General features: G+C 43.0%; 1 protein-coding gene across 2 annotated transcripts in view; it reads left to right on the top strand.

Moving 5' to 3' along the window:
- Positions 1–16,068, top strand: part of TBXA2R (thromboxane A2 receptor) — a 53,641-nt gene that overhangs the window by 32,924 nt on the left and 4,649 nt on the right. For both annotated transcript variants that reach the window (XM_034437768.3, XM_060694459.2), the window contains one exon: positions 10,568–11,540. In XM_034437768.3, coding sequence (XP_034293659.1) covers positions 10,713–11,540 — 828 coding nt within the window. In that variant the 5' untranslated portion in view covers positions 10,568–10,712. The remainder of the gene's footprint in view (positions 1–10,567; positions 11,541–16,068) is intronic.

The raw sequence follows: 16,068 nt of genomic DNA, 5'->3' as shown, positions 1-16,068 counted from the left end.
GATGGGAATTCTTTCTTTCTTATGAGATGGATCTATATTTCAAGGCAAACAGGATGCAGCTGTTTGTTGAATCTTTTGGGGCAGAGAACCAATTCTCTTAAAATTCATCTTCGTGAAGCTTGACATTTTCTAGACTTTCTAGAACTAAAGCAGGCAAAGGCTTGTATCTTGCAAATGTTTGGGTCAGAATCTGATCCTGGAATGGATAGGCAGTAAAAATCAATTTAGGCATAGCAATTTTTTCAGAATTAATTTTCCTCTAATTTAGATAATCTGCAGTAAATGGCCCAACTCTGGCCCGGTATCCTCAGTTTTTTGTGGGACCCAGAGCCTCCTGAAATAGCACTGCGGGAATATAGTGGCAAAATGGCAATTGGGGGCAGTACAACTTTTCTTTTCTTTTCTTGTAATTTAAACAAAACTGTAAACCAGGAAAGACTGTGAATTCTACGGGTAGTTCTGCTTTAGGCATGAAAGACAGCTGGGCAACTTTAGGCTAGTCGCTCTCTCTCTCAGCCCAATCCTCCACACAGAGTTGTTGTTGTGTGGAAAATAAGGGGAGGAAGGAGTATTGTGTATGTCCACTGCCTTGTGTTATTTGTAAAAGGCAAGATATAAAGAAAAGAAAAAGAAAAACTAGAATTCAAGAGTCCCAAAGGTTCTTTTTCAGGAGGCAACTGGACTTTCTGATTTTCTTTGAAGACGTTTCGCTTCTCATCCAAGAAGTTTCTTCAGCTCTCAAGAAGCTTCTTGGATGAGAAGCGAAACGTCTTCAAAGAAAAACCAGAAAGTCCAGCTGCCTCTTGAAAAAGCACCTTTGGGACAACCATGACTTGGATGACTGAGAATCTCCATAGACATTTAGAATTCAAGAGAAAAAACAGCTCAGCATATTTATTTATTTATTTATTTATTTATTTATTTATTTATTTATTTATTTATTTATTTATTATATTTCTATACCGCCTTTCTCCCGTAGGACTCAAGGCGGTGTACAGTCAAGAAAAAATATAGACACACAAACATCATAAAATTGCTAATTAAAATTGTTACTTAGTTTGGTCAATTAAATAAAACCCAGAATTAGATAACATTTAAAAAATCATTCGTATGTTTGTATGTTTAGCCCTGCCTGTTGGAACATCAGGGTCTTGAGGGCCCGGCGGAAAGCACGGAGATCAGGGATATTCCGTATCTCCGGGGGCAGTTCATTCCAAAGGGTTGGAGCCCCCACAGAGAAGGCCCTCCCCCTGGGAGTTGCCAGTCGACATAATTTGACTGATGGTACCCTGAGTAGTCGCTCCCTGTGAGAACGAACTGGTCGGTGGGAGGCTATTGGTGGCAAAAGACGGTCTCGTAGGTACCCAGGTCCTAAGCCATGGAGCACTTTAAAGGTGATAACTAACACCTTGAATCGCACCCGGAAGACCACCGGGAGCCAGTGCAGCTCGCGTAGGAGAGGTGTTACATGGGCGTAACGAGCTGCGCCCATAATCACCCGCGCGGCTATGTTCTGGACCAGTTGGAGCCTCCGGGTGCTTTTCAAGGGGAGCCCCATGTAGAGAGCATTACAGTAGTCCATACGGGAGGTAACTAGGGCATGAGTGACCGTGCGCAAGGCGTCCCGATCCAGAAAGGGACGCAACTGGGGGATCAGGCGAACCTGATAAAAGGCACCTCTGGCCACGGCCGTCAAATGATCTTCTAAAGATAACCGTGAATCCAGGAGGACACCCAAGTTGCGGGCCCTCTCTGTGGGGAGCAAGATCTCATCCCCTATTGTCAGTGATGGTACCAGCTGACTATACCGGGACGCTGGAAGCCACAGCCACTCGGTCTTGGAGGGGTTGAGTCTGAGCTTGTTTCTCCCCATCCAGATCCGCACGGCCTCCAGGCAACGGGACATCACAGCAAGGGCATCATTGGGGTGGTCTGGGGTGGAGATGTATAGCTGTGTGTCATCAGCATACTGTGTCATCAGCATATGTGAAACTGTTAGCACTATTCAAGCAAGTGATAGTAAAGTGTCTGAGGTTTGGTGTTGAAAATTAACTATTATTAATTTTGAACACGGAAACTCCTGGAAGAAGGCAAGGCAGCTTTTTGTAGCAAAGAAAAGAAAATAAGTTGAAAACGTTCCCATGAATTGACAGCAGCTCAAAGGCAATCATATCCTTTTACCAGTGTCATGATAAAGCACACACACAAATTGAATCTTGATTACTTGGGTGAGCATGTCCATTAAGCATTGTTAATGGAGGAACTGGGAAAAAACCCAAGGAACTTGAGGTTGTAACTAGTCATTTGTGGGACTATACATATAGGATTCAGAATTTTTAAAATAATTCAATAGAAATTTCAAGTACATTGATACTACAGGTAGCCTTCAGATTATCTACAACCACAATTTAGTCCAAAATTTCTGTTGAGGAAGAGCAAACCTAGAGTAGCAAGGGTGTGCACATGAAAGCGACTGAGAGCAGTTGCAAATAATCACAGCCAACACACAGATACACTGAGTTGTGTTTACTTTTAGGAAATAGTAATAAGGCACAGTCCAATAAACAGTCCAGGTCATTCACAGATAAAGCAGTAGATAGTTAAACAATAGTCCAGGGATATTCCAATAACAAAGTCTTCTTACCAGTCGTCGTAGTCATACACAATAAACAGTTGCAAACAGTAGCAAACACAGCAAAGAGCAATAATGATCAGCAAAGAGCAATAATGGTCAGCAAAGAGCAATAATGGTCAGCAAAGAGCAGTAATGGTCAGCAAAGAAAAATAAACCATGTTTCAAACTCCCTCTTAAGGACATTGGCTACAGAGCTAACCAATCAGTACACAGTATGATGCAATACAGCAATGCAGTCTTAAAGCTATATTGAGGTTTATATATTGCCAACCCAACAAGTTAGGTAATTATCATTTCCTAACAATTTCCATTGGTAAGTAAAACACATTTTTGAGTGAATTTTGCCCCATTTTATGACTTTTTTTGGTCACAATTGTTAAATGAATCACTGCAGTTGATTCACTTAACAGCAGTTAGTTGTTAAATGAATTTATTTATTTATTTATTTATTATCAAATTTATAGACCGCTCTTCTCCCAAAGGACTCAGGGCGGTGTACAGCCAAAGTAAAAAACATAGATACAAACATTAAAAACAATTTAAAAAGATATATATAAATTTGGCCCCAAAGTTAAAAAACAGTAACAAAACATATTAAAAACATTAAAAAAAGCATTAAGCCAGCCCGGCTTGCTGAAAAAGGAAAGTCTTCAGGGCATGGCGGAAGGCACCGAGGTCTTGAATTCTTCGTATCTCTGGGGGCAGTTGTGCCCCCACAGAGAAGGCCCTCCCCCTGGGGGCCACCAGTCTACATTGCTTGTCCGATGGCACCCTGAGGAGGCCCTCTCTGTGGGAGCGCACAGGTCGGTGGGAGGTCGGTGGTGGCAGCAGACGGTCTCGAAGGTATCCAGGTCCTATGCCATGGAGCACTTTAAAGGTGATAACCAACACCTTGAAGCGCACCCGGAAGACCACTGGAAGCCAGTGCAGCTCACGCAGGAAAGGTGTTATGTGGGAGCGCCATGCAGTTCCCGTCACTACCCGCGCAGCCGCATTCTGGACCAGTTGAAGTCTCCAGGTGCTCTTCAAGGGGAGCCCCATGTAGAGAGTGTTGCCGTAGTCCAGGCGAGAGTTGATGAGGGCATGAGTGACTGTGCACAAGGAATCCTGAATCTGGCTTCCTCATTGACTTTGCCTGTGAGAAGGGTGCAAAAGGTGATTATAGGACGCCAGGACACTGCAACCATCATAAATACATGCCAGTTGCCAAACATCCAAATTTTGTTCACATTGGCACAAGGATGATGCAACCAGAGCCCTGGTGGCGCAGCAGACTATAGCACTGTTATACATCAGCTGCCTGCAATTATTGCAAGTTCAAATCTCACCAGGCTCAAGGTTGACTCAGCCTTCCATCCTTTCTAAGGTAGGTAAAATGAGGACCCAGATTGTGGGGGCAATAAGCTGACTTTGTATAAAATATACAAAAGTATGAAGGCTATTGCTTAACGCATTGTAAGCCGCCCTGAGTCTCTGGAGAAGGGCGGCATATAAATCAATTTTTAAAAAAAAATGTATTGTTGAAAGAAAAATCAGGTCCGGTTCCAAGCCGTGAATAAAATGGAGGCTGCTTTAAGAAAGAAGGTTTATTGATGAGCAGAACCAACAGCAGCATGTCGTTCTGGAACAGCTGACAAAATGGCTGACTGAGTGGATGGATCTTTATAGGTTTCTGAGATTTTGTGTTTTAGGGGGGTTGTGCAATGTAGTGAGCTTTTTGTCTTTTACTATTTCAATGGTGGTGGCTAAGTCCTATTATGTCATAAAGGACATGTCCTGTCATTCTTAATCCTATCAACTGGAGCTGAAGGTGTTTTGTTTATGAATAGATAGGCCCAATCTTTCTTAATAGGCACAAAATATCTATCTCTAAAGACTTCAGGCATCTGCTGGAGGCCATTAAGAAAGACTGGGGTTGCTGTCTGCCTTTAAGAACATGTTTTCTCTATTTCTCCTTTGGGCAAATATTCTATCTGATATCTTTTAATATTAAGAATAAAGAATATTTTAATCTGGGAAGGAGGGCTTCTTACAGTATGAAAAAATGGTCATAAGTCAGGGTTCCAAGTGACAGACCCCTTTTTTCATTGCCATTGTAACTTTGAATGGTCACTAAACGAATGGTCGTAAGTCAAGGATTACCTGAATTTCAAGAAGGAGACAATGCAAAGCTTCACGTCCAGAAAAAATTCTATCTGGGGAATTCTGGAACCATCATTCTCTGAAAAAAATTGGGAAAAGTATATTTATTTATTTATTTATTACATTTCTATACCGCCCTTCTCCCGAAGGACTCAGGGCGGTGTATAGCCATGGTAAAATAATACCAACACAAAAATTAAAAACAATTTAAAATAATTTAAAGCATTGGCCGTATTTAAAACCCCTAGCTAAAACCCCTTTAAAACCATTAAAACCCACTTAAGTTAATTCATTCGGTCAGGCCGGTTTGCTGAAACAATAAAGTCTTCAGCGCACGACGGAAGATGCAGAGGTCAGGGATCCTCCTTATGTCCGGGGGCAGCTCATTCCATAGGGCAGGAGCCCCCACAGAGAAGGCTCTCCCCCTGGGGGTCACCAGCCAACATTGTTTGGCCGACGGCACCCTGAGGAGGCACTCTCTGTGGGAGCGTATCGGGCGGTGGGAGGCATGTGGTGTCAGAAGGCGGTCCTGTAAATATCCCGGTCCTAAACCATGGAGCGCTTTGAAGATGGTGACTAGTATTTTAAAAAATAGAGAAAATCCTTCACTTATTCTATTCTTGGCAGTTGCTTTTTTCTGTTACGTGATTTATCTTGTATTCCTTAGCTAAAATACCACGGAAAACGTCTCATGTGCCCAAGTCCTCTTAATTGATTCATTTGTACCATCAAATTGGTGTTAACTCTTAGCGAACTCACAGATGGATCTTCTCCAGAACAATCTATCTCTAACTTGGCCCTTTACCTCACTTTCTTCTTCTGCATCAGAAATTGAAGCATAAATTTAGATAACTGTCATATTAAAGGAATGCCCACTAAGTCTAATTTATATTATTTAGTCATTGACCCCAAGTTCTATCTTGACTATATCCCTTCAGTGCCATTTCTTTTTGTGTGTGTAGGTTTTCAATAGCAAATAGCATGATCTAACTGAAAGTATCTGCAGATAGTCCTTGACTTTCAACCAGGGGTGAAATCCAGCAGGTTCTGACAGGTTCTGGAGAACCAGTAGCAGAAATTTTGAATAGTTCAGAGAACCGGCAAATACCACCTTTGGCTGGCCCCAGAGTGGGGTGAGAATGGAGATTTTGTAGTTTCCTTCTCTGGAGTGGGGTGGGAATGGAGATTTTGCAGTATCCTTCCCCTGGAGAGGGGTGGGAATGGAGATTTTGCAGTATCCTTCCCCTGCCACACCCACCAAGCCACCGCCCACAGAACTGGTAGTAAAAAAATTTGGATTTCACCACTGCTTTCAACCAACCAGTTAGCGACCTTCTGAAGTTACAATGGACCCCTCCCCAAAAGCTAATTACAACCTGATTTTGAAATTCCAATGTTGCCCACCCAGGCGGTCATGTGACTATATTTTGGCTGCTTGGCAACCAGCCAGCATACGTAGCCATTTGCAGCATCCCACGGTTTAATAACCGTGAATTATGACAGTTTTGCCAGAAACCAGAAACTGTTTATACAACCATGGAGTTTGCTTAAAGACTGTCATATAAAGGTCATAAAATAAGGTCCAGTCCACAGGGTGATTCGCTTTATGGCCAGCACAATTGTATCAATAATTGCCAGGCTAAATAACACAAGGACTTCCTGCAGCTCCAAATCATTTCAATTTGCTGATGCCAAGGGTAACTTCTCAGTATATAGTTTATCTACCTTTCAGAATAATAACAGAATAACAGACTTGGAAGGGACTTTGGAGGTCTTCTAGTCCAACTCCCTGCTTAGGCAGGAAACCCTATAACCATTTCACAGTTATCCAATCTCTTCCTTAAAATTTCCAGCGTTGGAGCACCCACAACTTCTGGAGGCAAGCTGTTGCACAGATTAATTGTTCTAAAACTGTCAGATAATTTCTTCTTAGTTCTAGGTTAGTTTTCTCCTTGGTTAGTTTCCATCCATTGCTTCTTGTTTTGCCTTCAGGTGCTTTGGAGAATAGGTTGACTCCCTCTTCTTAGATATCGGAGCATTGCTATCATGTCACCCCTAGTTCTTCTTTTCATTAAAGTAGACATACTCAATTCCTGCAGAAGTTATGCTAAGTTTCTTATGTTCCATGTTCATATTATAATTTTATCTTTGCGTCTTTAGATTTTTTTCCCCTACATGGCAAGCTCAGGAACTAGATATCCCAAGGGCTTTGATCTAGTTGCATCAAAAAAACCATTAGTACAGCTAGTCCTCGACTTACGACCACAACAGAGACCAAAATTCTCATTGCTAAGCAAGACAGTTGTTTTAAGTGAGTTCTGCCTCGTTTTACAACTTTTCTTGCCACAGTTGTTAAGTGGATCGCTGCAGTTGTTAAGTTAGCGACACTGTTGTTAAGTGAATCTGGCTCCCCCATTAACTTTGCTTGTCTAAAGGTCACAAACGGGGAGCACATGACCCAGGAACACTGCAACTGTCATAAATATGAATCAGTTGCCAAGCAACTGAATTTTGATCACGTGATCATGGAGATGCTGCAATGGTTATTAAGTGTGAAAAATGATCATGAGTCCAGTGCCATTGTAACTTTGAAATGCCACTAAATGATTTTTTTTTTTAAATTTGATTTATATGCCGCCCTTCTCCGGAGACTCAGGAGAAGAAGACTCAGAATGGGTGTAAGCTGAGGACTATTTATACTACAAAAGATCTCATACTTGGGATGATGGGCCTCGTGGAATCTAGTCCACGAGGCCCATCATCCAGCATTATACTGTCAGTCCAGGGGTGAAATGCTCCCAGTTCGGATCGGATCGCCCGATCCGGTAGCGATAAAGGCAGGTGGTTCAGAGAACCGGTAGCAACCCCCCCCCCAAATTGCCCAGCTGAGCCACACAATCATCAGAGGCTTTTTTTTTTAACTTTTAAAAGCATTTTTTCTACAACCTCTTCTGACGAAAAAATGCTTTTAAAAGTAAAAAAAAAAAAGCCTCTGATGATTGCGTGGCTCAGCTGGGATCGTCAGAGGCTTTTCAAAGCATTTTTTTCTGCAACCTCTTGTTTGGAGAGGTGGTAAAAATAATGCTTTGAAAAGTCTCTGACGATCCCAGCTGAGTTGCCTGATCGGCAGAGGCTTTTCAAAGCATTAGAAAAAATGCTTTGAAAAGTTTTTTTAAAAAAAAGTTGGCCACGCCCACCCAGTCACATTACACCCCCACCAAGCCATGCCCACAGAACTGGTAGTAACAAATTTTACATTTCACCCCTGCATTGGTGATTCTGCTGGGAATACAGGTAGTCTTAGCTTAATGACCAATCACTTTACAAGTGGCTTAAATTATGATAGCCACCAAATGGGTGCTTTATGGTTTGTAAAGCATCCCTGGCTGTTGTAATTGGCTGTGCACAGACACACACATACACCGCCAGTCATGTGACCAATTTTGGGCAGGTCAGCTTTGCTACTGGTTGCAGCATTCTGCAAAAAGCAAACGGGTTCATTTAATGACAGTGGTGTTTGCTTATTAATCATGGTGGTTGTTTAAAGGAAAGGAGTCCCTGCGGATTTTACTCTGCTAGTCATTGTCCCAAAGGTGCTTTTTTCAAGAGGTAACGGGGGCTTTAAGGTTTTTCTTTGAAGATATTTTCGCTTCTCATCCAAGAAGCTTCTTCAGTTCTGGGCACCTTTGGGATAACCATGATCTGGATGACTGAGAATCTCCACAGACTGCTAGTCATTGCTGGCTATGGGGGTGTGTGCTCATCTTCATTTCAAGGTGGTGAGTCAGTGCCGTGTGAAGACATTTCTGCAGTCATGTGGCCATCATGACCTTGTGGAGTGCTGCTTCCTCCCCACTGAAGTGGTACCTATTTACCTATTTGCATTTGCATGCTTTTGAACTGCTAGGTGGGCAGGAGCTAGGTGAAGACGGGTGCTCACTCCATCATGCGATGAATGGATCTCAAACCTGGGCTTTCGGCTTTTCAGCCAACACATCCAGCTTCTTAACTGTTGAGTCATCAGGCCACCCAATGATGTTTGCTGAATGACTACCATGAAAAAAAAGTGGAAAATTACTTCCGGTCACATGGGTGCCTAGACTTATGATTGCAACAATTTATGACCATAGTTCTGAGCTCAATTGCTCTTGGTGGACATTTTCAATGTTCTTTGCTGATCCCTTCACCCCTGGCAGGATGACTCAGCACAGCGGGACTTGAGAGGGCCAAGCCTTCTTGAATCGTAAGAGAGAAAAAGAATAGGATAGAGAAGAGTTTAAATAAATCAAACCACCCATCTCAATCTGTGTGGGATGATTGATGAGAGAAGCTGGAAAGAATTACCTTTTTAAAAGATCTTTAAACAAAGAACAGAAGGAGGATTATTGTCCTGGCCAAATTTTCTCCTAATGTTTGACTGATGTAGCCCAGCTGAAGTCAAGGATGCTGAATATCACTCTTGCGTAAATATTGGGTTTTTTTCTCCCCAAGCAATGCAGCATTATAGATGTCTCTACCAATGTTGTTAATGGAGGGATGCTATAGAAATTCTATATGTATAGATTATCCAAGCATATAGGACATGAAGTAGTAGAGACCAATGGAAGCATCCAATGAAGCTGACTGGTGGAACATTCCCAAGCAGTGTTTCTCAACCTTGGCAACTTTAAGTTGTGTGGACTTCGACTCCCAGAATCCCCTAGCCCTGTGATGGCGAACCTATGGCACGCGTGCCACAGGTGGCATACAGAGCCCTCTCTGCGGACAATGTGAGCCATCACCCCAGCTCAGCTCTACCGCGCATGCGTGTGCGCCTCCCGCCAGCCAGCTTATTTTTGGCTCCCTGCTGCAAATGCGTGGGGGGCGGGGCGCATGCGGAAGATGTGTGCACATGCACAGGGGGAGGGGGGAGTGCAGGGGGTTGCGTGCACATGTGTGGATGTACAGTGGGTGGGGCGCACGGGGGGGTCACCCTCACATTGCATTATGGGTTATAAGTGCATGGAGGCCTACTACGCCCAAAATTTATTTATTTATTATTTATTTATTTATTAATCAAATTTCTATACCGCCCTACTCCCGAAGGACTCAGGGCGGTGAACAGCCAAGATAAAATACAGATAATACAAATATTAAAAAATCCCTTAAAATTATTAAATATTTTGGCCGAAACACAGATTAAAACACCCAATTTGTAAAATCACGAATTAAAAAATTTAAAAATTTAAAAGATGGGAGTTAGGCCAGGCCAGCTTGCTGAAATAGAAAAGTTTTGAGAGCACGGCGAAACGTGCGCAGGTCCGGGATCTGGGGTGGGGTGCTGTGGGGGACGTATGCTGCGCCCCCCCGCCTGTGGCCCATTTTTGCTCCCAGGAGGCTGCAGGGAGGCCTACTAGGCCCAAAATGGGGCACTGGGGGGTGTTTGTGATAAGGCTGGTTTGTCATAAGGCCAAAGGACTGTTTATGAAGGATTTGTTTTGGACTTAATTTGGACTAAGCTGAGAATGAAGTAATTCTCAGCTGTTCTAATAAAATATGTTTGTTTAGGACTGATTGTATCTGGTAATAACTACTTGGGCCTAGGTCACAACATGCTGTAGATAGCATAATTAGAATAAATGGTGCAAAATATTTCAGAATGCGTGCTTTGTGTCATCATTTACAAAGATCAAAAATGTCAAGTCTTTTGCATCTCAGGGTTTGGGTGTGTGGCATTGGGGAATCTTGTTTGGATTTTTTAAGCATGAAATGCTGACTGATCCTCCTCTTTTTCCTTATCTTCCTCTCAAGTGAACACAGCAGGTTCCTTGCTATCCACAAAATGGAAGGGAGAAAACTTTGGTGGGGCACTGTCACACCTTCAGGAGAAGACCTGTCTTGGTGCAACATCGTGGGACTGTGCTGAATGTAGTCGTTGTTGTTCCCTATTGGAAAAATGACAGCGGTGATCTCCCACTTCCCAACTATGGAGTCGGAAAACTCCAGCGCTGCTAGACATCTTGGATCCTGCTTCAGGGGAGTGAATGTCAGCGAGGAATACAAGGAACACCTCGCATCTCCTTGGTTCGCCACAACATTTGGCCTGATCGGCCTCTTCTCTAACCTCTTTGCCTTGTGCGCTCTGGTTAATTCCTCCAGGAAGATGCAGAGCCCATCTGGTTCCTCCTTCTTAGTCTTCCTCTGTGGCTTGGTGGTGACGGACTTCATGGGCCTTCTGCTCACTTTTGTCATCGTGATTCCCTACCACTTCCTCCGCTTTGACTGGACGGATGTAGATCCTGGTTGCCACCTCTGCAACTTCATGGGCTTCGTCATGGTCTTTTTCGGGCAATGTCCTCTCTTGTTAGGTGCCACCATGGCTGGAGAGCGTTTTGTGGGTATCAACCGACCCTTTTCCCGGTCTGCTGGTATTTCCAAACGGAGGGCCTGGACCTTGGTGGGTGTGGTGTGGGCCTTGGGTTTCTTTTTTGGTCTCTTACCCTTCTTTGGCCTGGGGCACTATAGCCTGCAGTACCCCAACTCCTGGTGTTTTCTCACTTTGGTCCACGATGCCCGAAATGTTGTTTTCTGCTTCCTGTTTGCCCTGTTGGGCCTCCTCTCTGTGGGTCTTTCCTTCCTCTTCAATACAGTCAGCGTTGTGACCCTTTGCCGAGTCTATCATGACTCTGAGTCCGTGCAACGCCGGAGAGACAGCGAGGTGGAGATGATGGTCCAGCTTTTGATGATCATGGTTATCGCAAGTGTCTGTTGGCTTCCCTTGTTGGTGAGTCCTCAAGTGTTAGGCTTTTTCCCAGAGAAAGCCTCTCTTTTATGGGTAGTCCTCAACTTACAACCATTTGAGCTGTGGTGGTGCAGTGGTTAAAATGCAGTCCTGCAGGTTAACTCTGCCCACTGCCAGGAGTTCGATTTTCACCAGCTCAAGGTTGACTCAGCCTTCCATCCTTCCGAGGTCGGTAAAATGAGGTCCAGATTGTTGGGGGCAATATGCTGACTCTGTAAACTGCTTAAAAAGGGCTGTAAAGCACTATGAAGTGGTATATAAGTCTAAATGCTATTGATATTTGTTTAGAAACTATTCAAAGTTACAATGGTATTGAGAATAATGAATTATGACTGGTCTTTGCATTTATGACTGTCACAGCATCCCCAAAGTCATGTGATAAAAATTTGGGCCCTTGGCAACCAACCAGTGGTGGGTTCCTCCCGGTTTGGCCCGGTTCTCCCGAGCCGGTAGTGGTGACGATATGATGTCACCAGTTCAAAGGGCCGCCCTACATCTGATCAGTGTTAAAAGGCAGTGGTGGTAGACCGGTGCCTCCAAAAACAAATGAGTAGACCGGTACGGCTCTGCAAGCAGTTAAAAGGAGATGTAGACCAGTACCTCTGCTAAATGCTAAAGAATTGTCACATGGCCATCAAGTCACGTCCACAAAATAAGCCACGCCCACAGAACCGGTAGTAAAAAAATTAGAACCGACCCCTGCTTTGATGTAATAATAGTTGTCCTTAAGATAGAACTCGTGAGGGTTTTGTCCATCACTTTCCCTCTCAGTCTCTCAGTTGCTGCCTTTTGATGAACTGATGGGCATGTTTGCCTGCAGCACCCTCTCATTTTTATTTTCTAAATAAAATAGACATTAAATCTTTTGTGGAAAAAAATAATGCCAGAAACTTTATCATAAAAAAGTAGTTATATTGAAGGCTGACTCTTTGTGTTAGACTGTCCAAGCTTCCAAATTATTTTGATTAAAGCAACTGTCATTCCTTAATTAGGGTGGAATAATTAAAATTTAAAAAAATAGTTTATTCTGTAAAATATTTTTTTAAATAAAGACTTTCTAAGAAAACTTTGCAAACATTTCAAATCTGAAACACCTGTTTCCGTTTGCCAACATCTGATAAACAGATCGATTACAACTCCCTTTCTCCCCTGATCCAGGCAGGGGTCTCCAACCTTGGCAACTTTAAGCCTGGAGGACTTCAACTCCCAGAATTCCCCAGCCAGACCCCTGCCCTAATCCACACACACCCAATTATGGAAGCTGATGGGTTTGTAGTCTAAAATCTCTCAGTGATGTTGAGTAGGAGACAGCTTTATTTATTTCTAGAGACATTGGAAGGAAAACTGACCCTGACTAAACACTCATAATGTCAATGCAATACTTGCCAAAATTTTATTAAATCTTCTCCAAAAAAGGCCAAGTGGAGGACAGAATCAGACTGTGATTTATCTGGAGCAGGGAGTGGAATTTGGGAGTTATCGCCTGTTAATAGAGAGAGTTGGAACACAATGGGTTTCAAGTATATATATTTATAAATAAGGATGTGGACAAGCAGCAGAGATGGATCCTACTAGTCAGTCTTGTAGAAAGTTAGCACCCACCCCTCTCCTAGAAGAATGAAATATTTTGAGAAATATTAAAAAAGGCAGAATATTATATTTCCCTGGATGAGAAATGGAGAAACTTGCTCTTGGAAAGCAGCCCCCACCTTCTAGCCCACAGCAAATGTCAGCACTTAAGAGATAAAGAGATAGATATCTCTGTTCATAAGCAAATACCCTCACCCAAGATCCAACAAAGGTAGGATTAGCCCTCAGCCACACTAGGAATTAGCCAACGCCCCTTCATTGCATCACCCGCAGAAACTTCAACCAAACATAGCTCAGACAAACTGCTAGGATTTGTACATGGCCCCATGGGAGTCTGACAACAGCCAATAGAATACATGTTCTTGCACAGGAACAGGAAGTTCAAGTGCAAAGCCCAAGAGAAGGTATAAATACCCCCCACTCTCAACTCCATGTGGTCAGCTGCACCAGAACCATGTGCTTGGTGGGTCTGCTTCATCATTAAACCATCTTTCCAATCAGCCTCCATGTTTCTAGGGTCTTTCTCCCGGTTTGGAACTGAACCAGAAGGATATTTCTTTCAACAGTCTCAAAAATACTGGCCTGCCTAGATTTGGAACATGAAACCATCATTGGATCTTTTGTTGAATCAAGGATTGCAGTTCCTATGCTTGTAAAACATTTGAGTGGCATTGAGTGGGATGAAGATAGACAGAGTGGCTTCACTCTTACCTTAGCAACAGGTAGGCAATGAGGCTCCTTTGTCAGGATATGACACTGAGAAATGGTATGTAGTTGGGCCCCAAGCAAGGGTGAAATGCTCCCGGTTTGGACCGGATCACCTGATCCAGTAGCGATGGCAGCGGTTGGTTCGGAGAACCGGTAGCAAAAATCCCTGCCCTCTCCCCATGCCCAGCTGAGCCGTGCAATCATCAGAGACTTTTTTTTTTATTTTTAAAAGCATTTTTTCTACAACCTCTTCAGCCGAAAAAATGCTTTTAAAAGTAAAAAAAAAAAAAAAGCCTCTGATGATCGCACAGTTCAGCTGGGATCATCAGAGGCTTTTAAAAGCATTTTTTTTACAACCTCTTCGGCCACGCCCATCCAGTCACATTACCCCCTCCCCCACCAAACCACGCCCATAGAACCAGTAGTAACAAATTTTACATTTCACCACTGGCCCCAAGTATTCTTTTTTTAATACCAAACACATTTCTCAAATGCAAAAGGGCAACAGCAGCAGTAGACATCAAATTCCCCTCTACCCAATTTTATACAACACCCATTACCCTGTTTCCCCTAAAATAAGACATCCCCTGATAATAAGACCAATCGGGCTTTTGAGCGCATATGCTAAAATAAGCCCTCCCCGAAAATAAGCCCTCCTCTAAAATATTTAAACGCATGCACAGCCGGTTCCCGCCATTTCCTCTGGTGAAGGTTAGAGAGACAGAGCTGGAAATCAGGTAAGACAGCAAGAGGAGCCCAGTCTTGCTCCATGCGCTCCAAAATAATAAGACATCCCAGAAAATAAGGCCAAGTGCTTATTTCGGGGTCAAAAATATATAAGACAGGGTCTTATTTTCGGGGACACATGGTAGTAGTTAAGCCTGCTAATCAGTTAAACCTGTGTTTTTCAAATTTAGCCAGTTTTAGATCTGTGGACTTCAAGTCCCAGAAGTCTGTCTGGCTAGGGAATTCTGGTAATTGAAGTCTGTACATCTTAAAATTTCCAAGTTTGAAAAAGACACTTCAACTAATTCATTAGTGAATGGCTAGGTTCACTAATGCTCCAATTTGCCAATTCAGTTACAGTTTTACATTTTCCTGCATTTTGTGCCAAACCTTCTGTAAGAGTGCAAATGGGCCTAAATTTAATTGGTGAATTTATATATTAATTGATTTGCTTCTAAGCTGCTTATTAAACAATCTCTTTTTTTTTTTATGCCAGCATGCCTCCAAGCTTGGATGTTAGGAAGAAATTACTAATGGTAAAAGCAGTTTGACCGTGGAATTATAGCTCTGAGAACTTGCCACCTTTGCTTCACTGGATATCTTTAATAAAGGCTGAAAGCAGCTGTTTGTGTCAGAAACTAGGACAATGCCAAGATAACAACAACAGGCAATTACGATGTATAAATGTCGTAATTATATATTAGTTTTCAGACTCCTTCAGTCTTGATTGGAAGCAAGGAATAAGAATCCGATCTTTATTTGAAGGAAGATAAAAATGATTAACATAAGTTCTCTAAATAAACATTATTTTCAAATGAAAAACAATTTAGAACAACAAAACTCCGTTTCCCCTGGACCTTCCCTACAGCAGATTGACTGGCTCCATCTTTTGAGAAGGAAGGGCATCTTCTATTACTCCATCAATTTAACAGTTGCTAGCTGTTTTAGCAGCATGAAAAATAACCCTCCCACTTGTGTCATGATATCTGATATAAGCAAATATATTGCAACATTGGTGCAGTGACACTATAGGTAGTCCTCAACTTACGGCCACAATTGGGAGCAGAATTTCCGTTGTTAAACAAATGAGTCATGTCTGTTTTTATAACTTTTTGCCGTGGTTGTCAAGTGAATCACTGCAGTTCAATGAATCATGCGGTCATTAAGCAAATCCACCTTCCCCCATTGATTTTACTTGTTGGGTGTCAGCTGGGGAGGTTGCTAATGGCAATTGTATGAGCTTCGGACACTGCAACCCTCATAAATATATGCCAATTGCCAAGCACCAAAATCACTGGTGATATTCAGCCGGTTCGGGTAAACCGGTAGTGCTGACTTGCGGGTCCGCCCACCCGTCTCAGCGCTATGCCATCCTATTTAGCCACGTTCTCTAAGCCGCGCGCAGGCATGCAAGCCACGCGCGTGAGCAAAGCGCATGTGTGGAAGGGCGTGCACATGTGTGGAAGGCGCGCACGCACATTTTCAG

The sequence above is a fragment of the Pantherophis guttatus genome, chromosome 1 (assembly GCF_059756535.1).
Source record: "Pantherophis guttatus breed Tessera chromosome 1, ASM5975653v1, whole genome shotgun sequence".
Taxonomy (NCBI): Eukaryota; Metazoa; Chordata; class Lepidosauria; order Squamata; family Colubridae; genus Pantherophis; species Pantherophis guttatus.
Note: the sequence above shows the minus strand (reverse complement) of the source record. Positions and strands in the feature narration are given on the sequence as shown.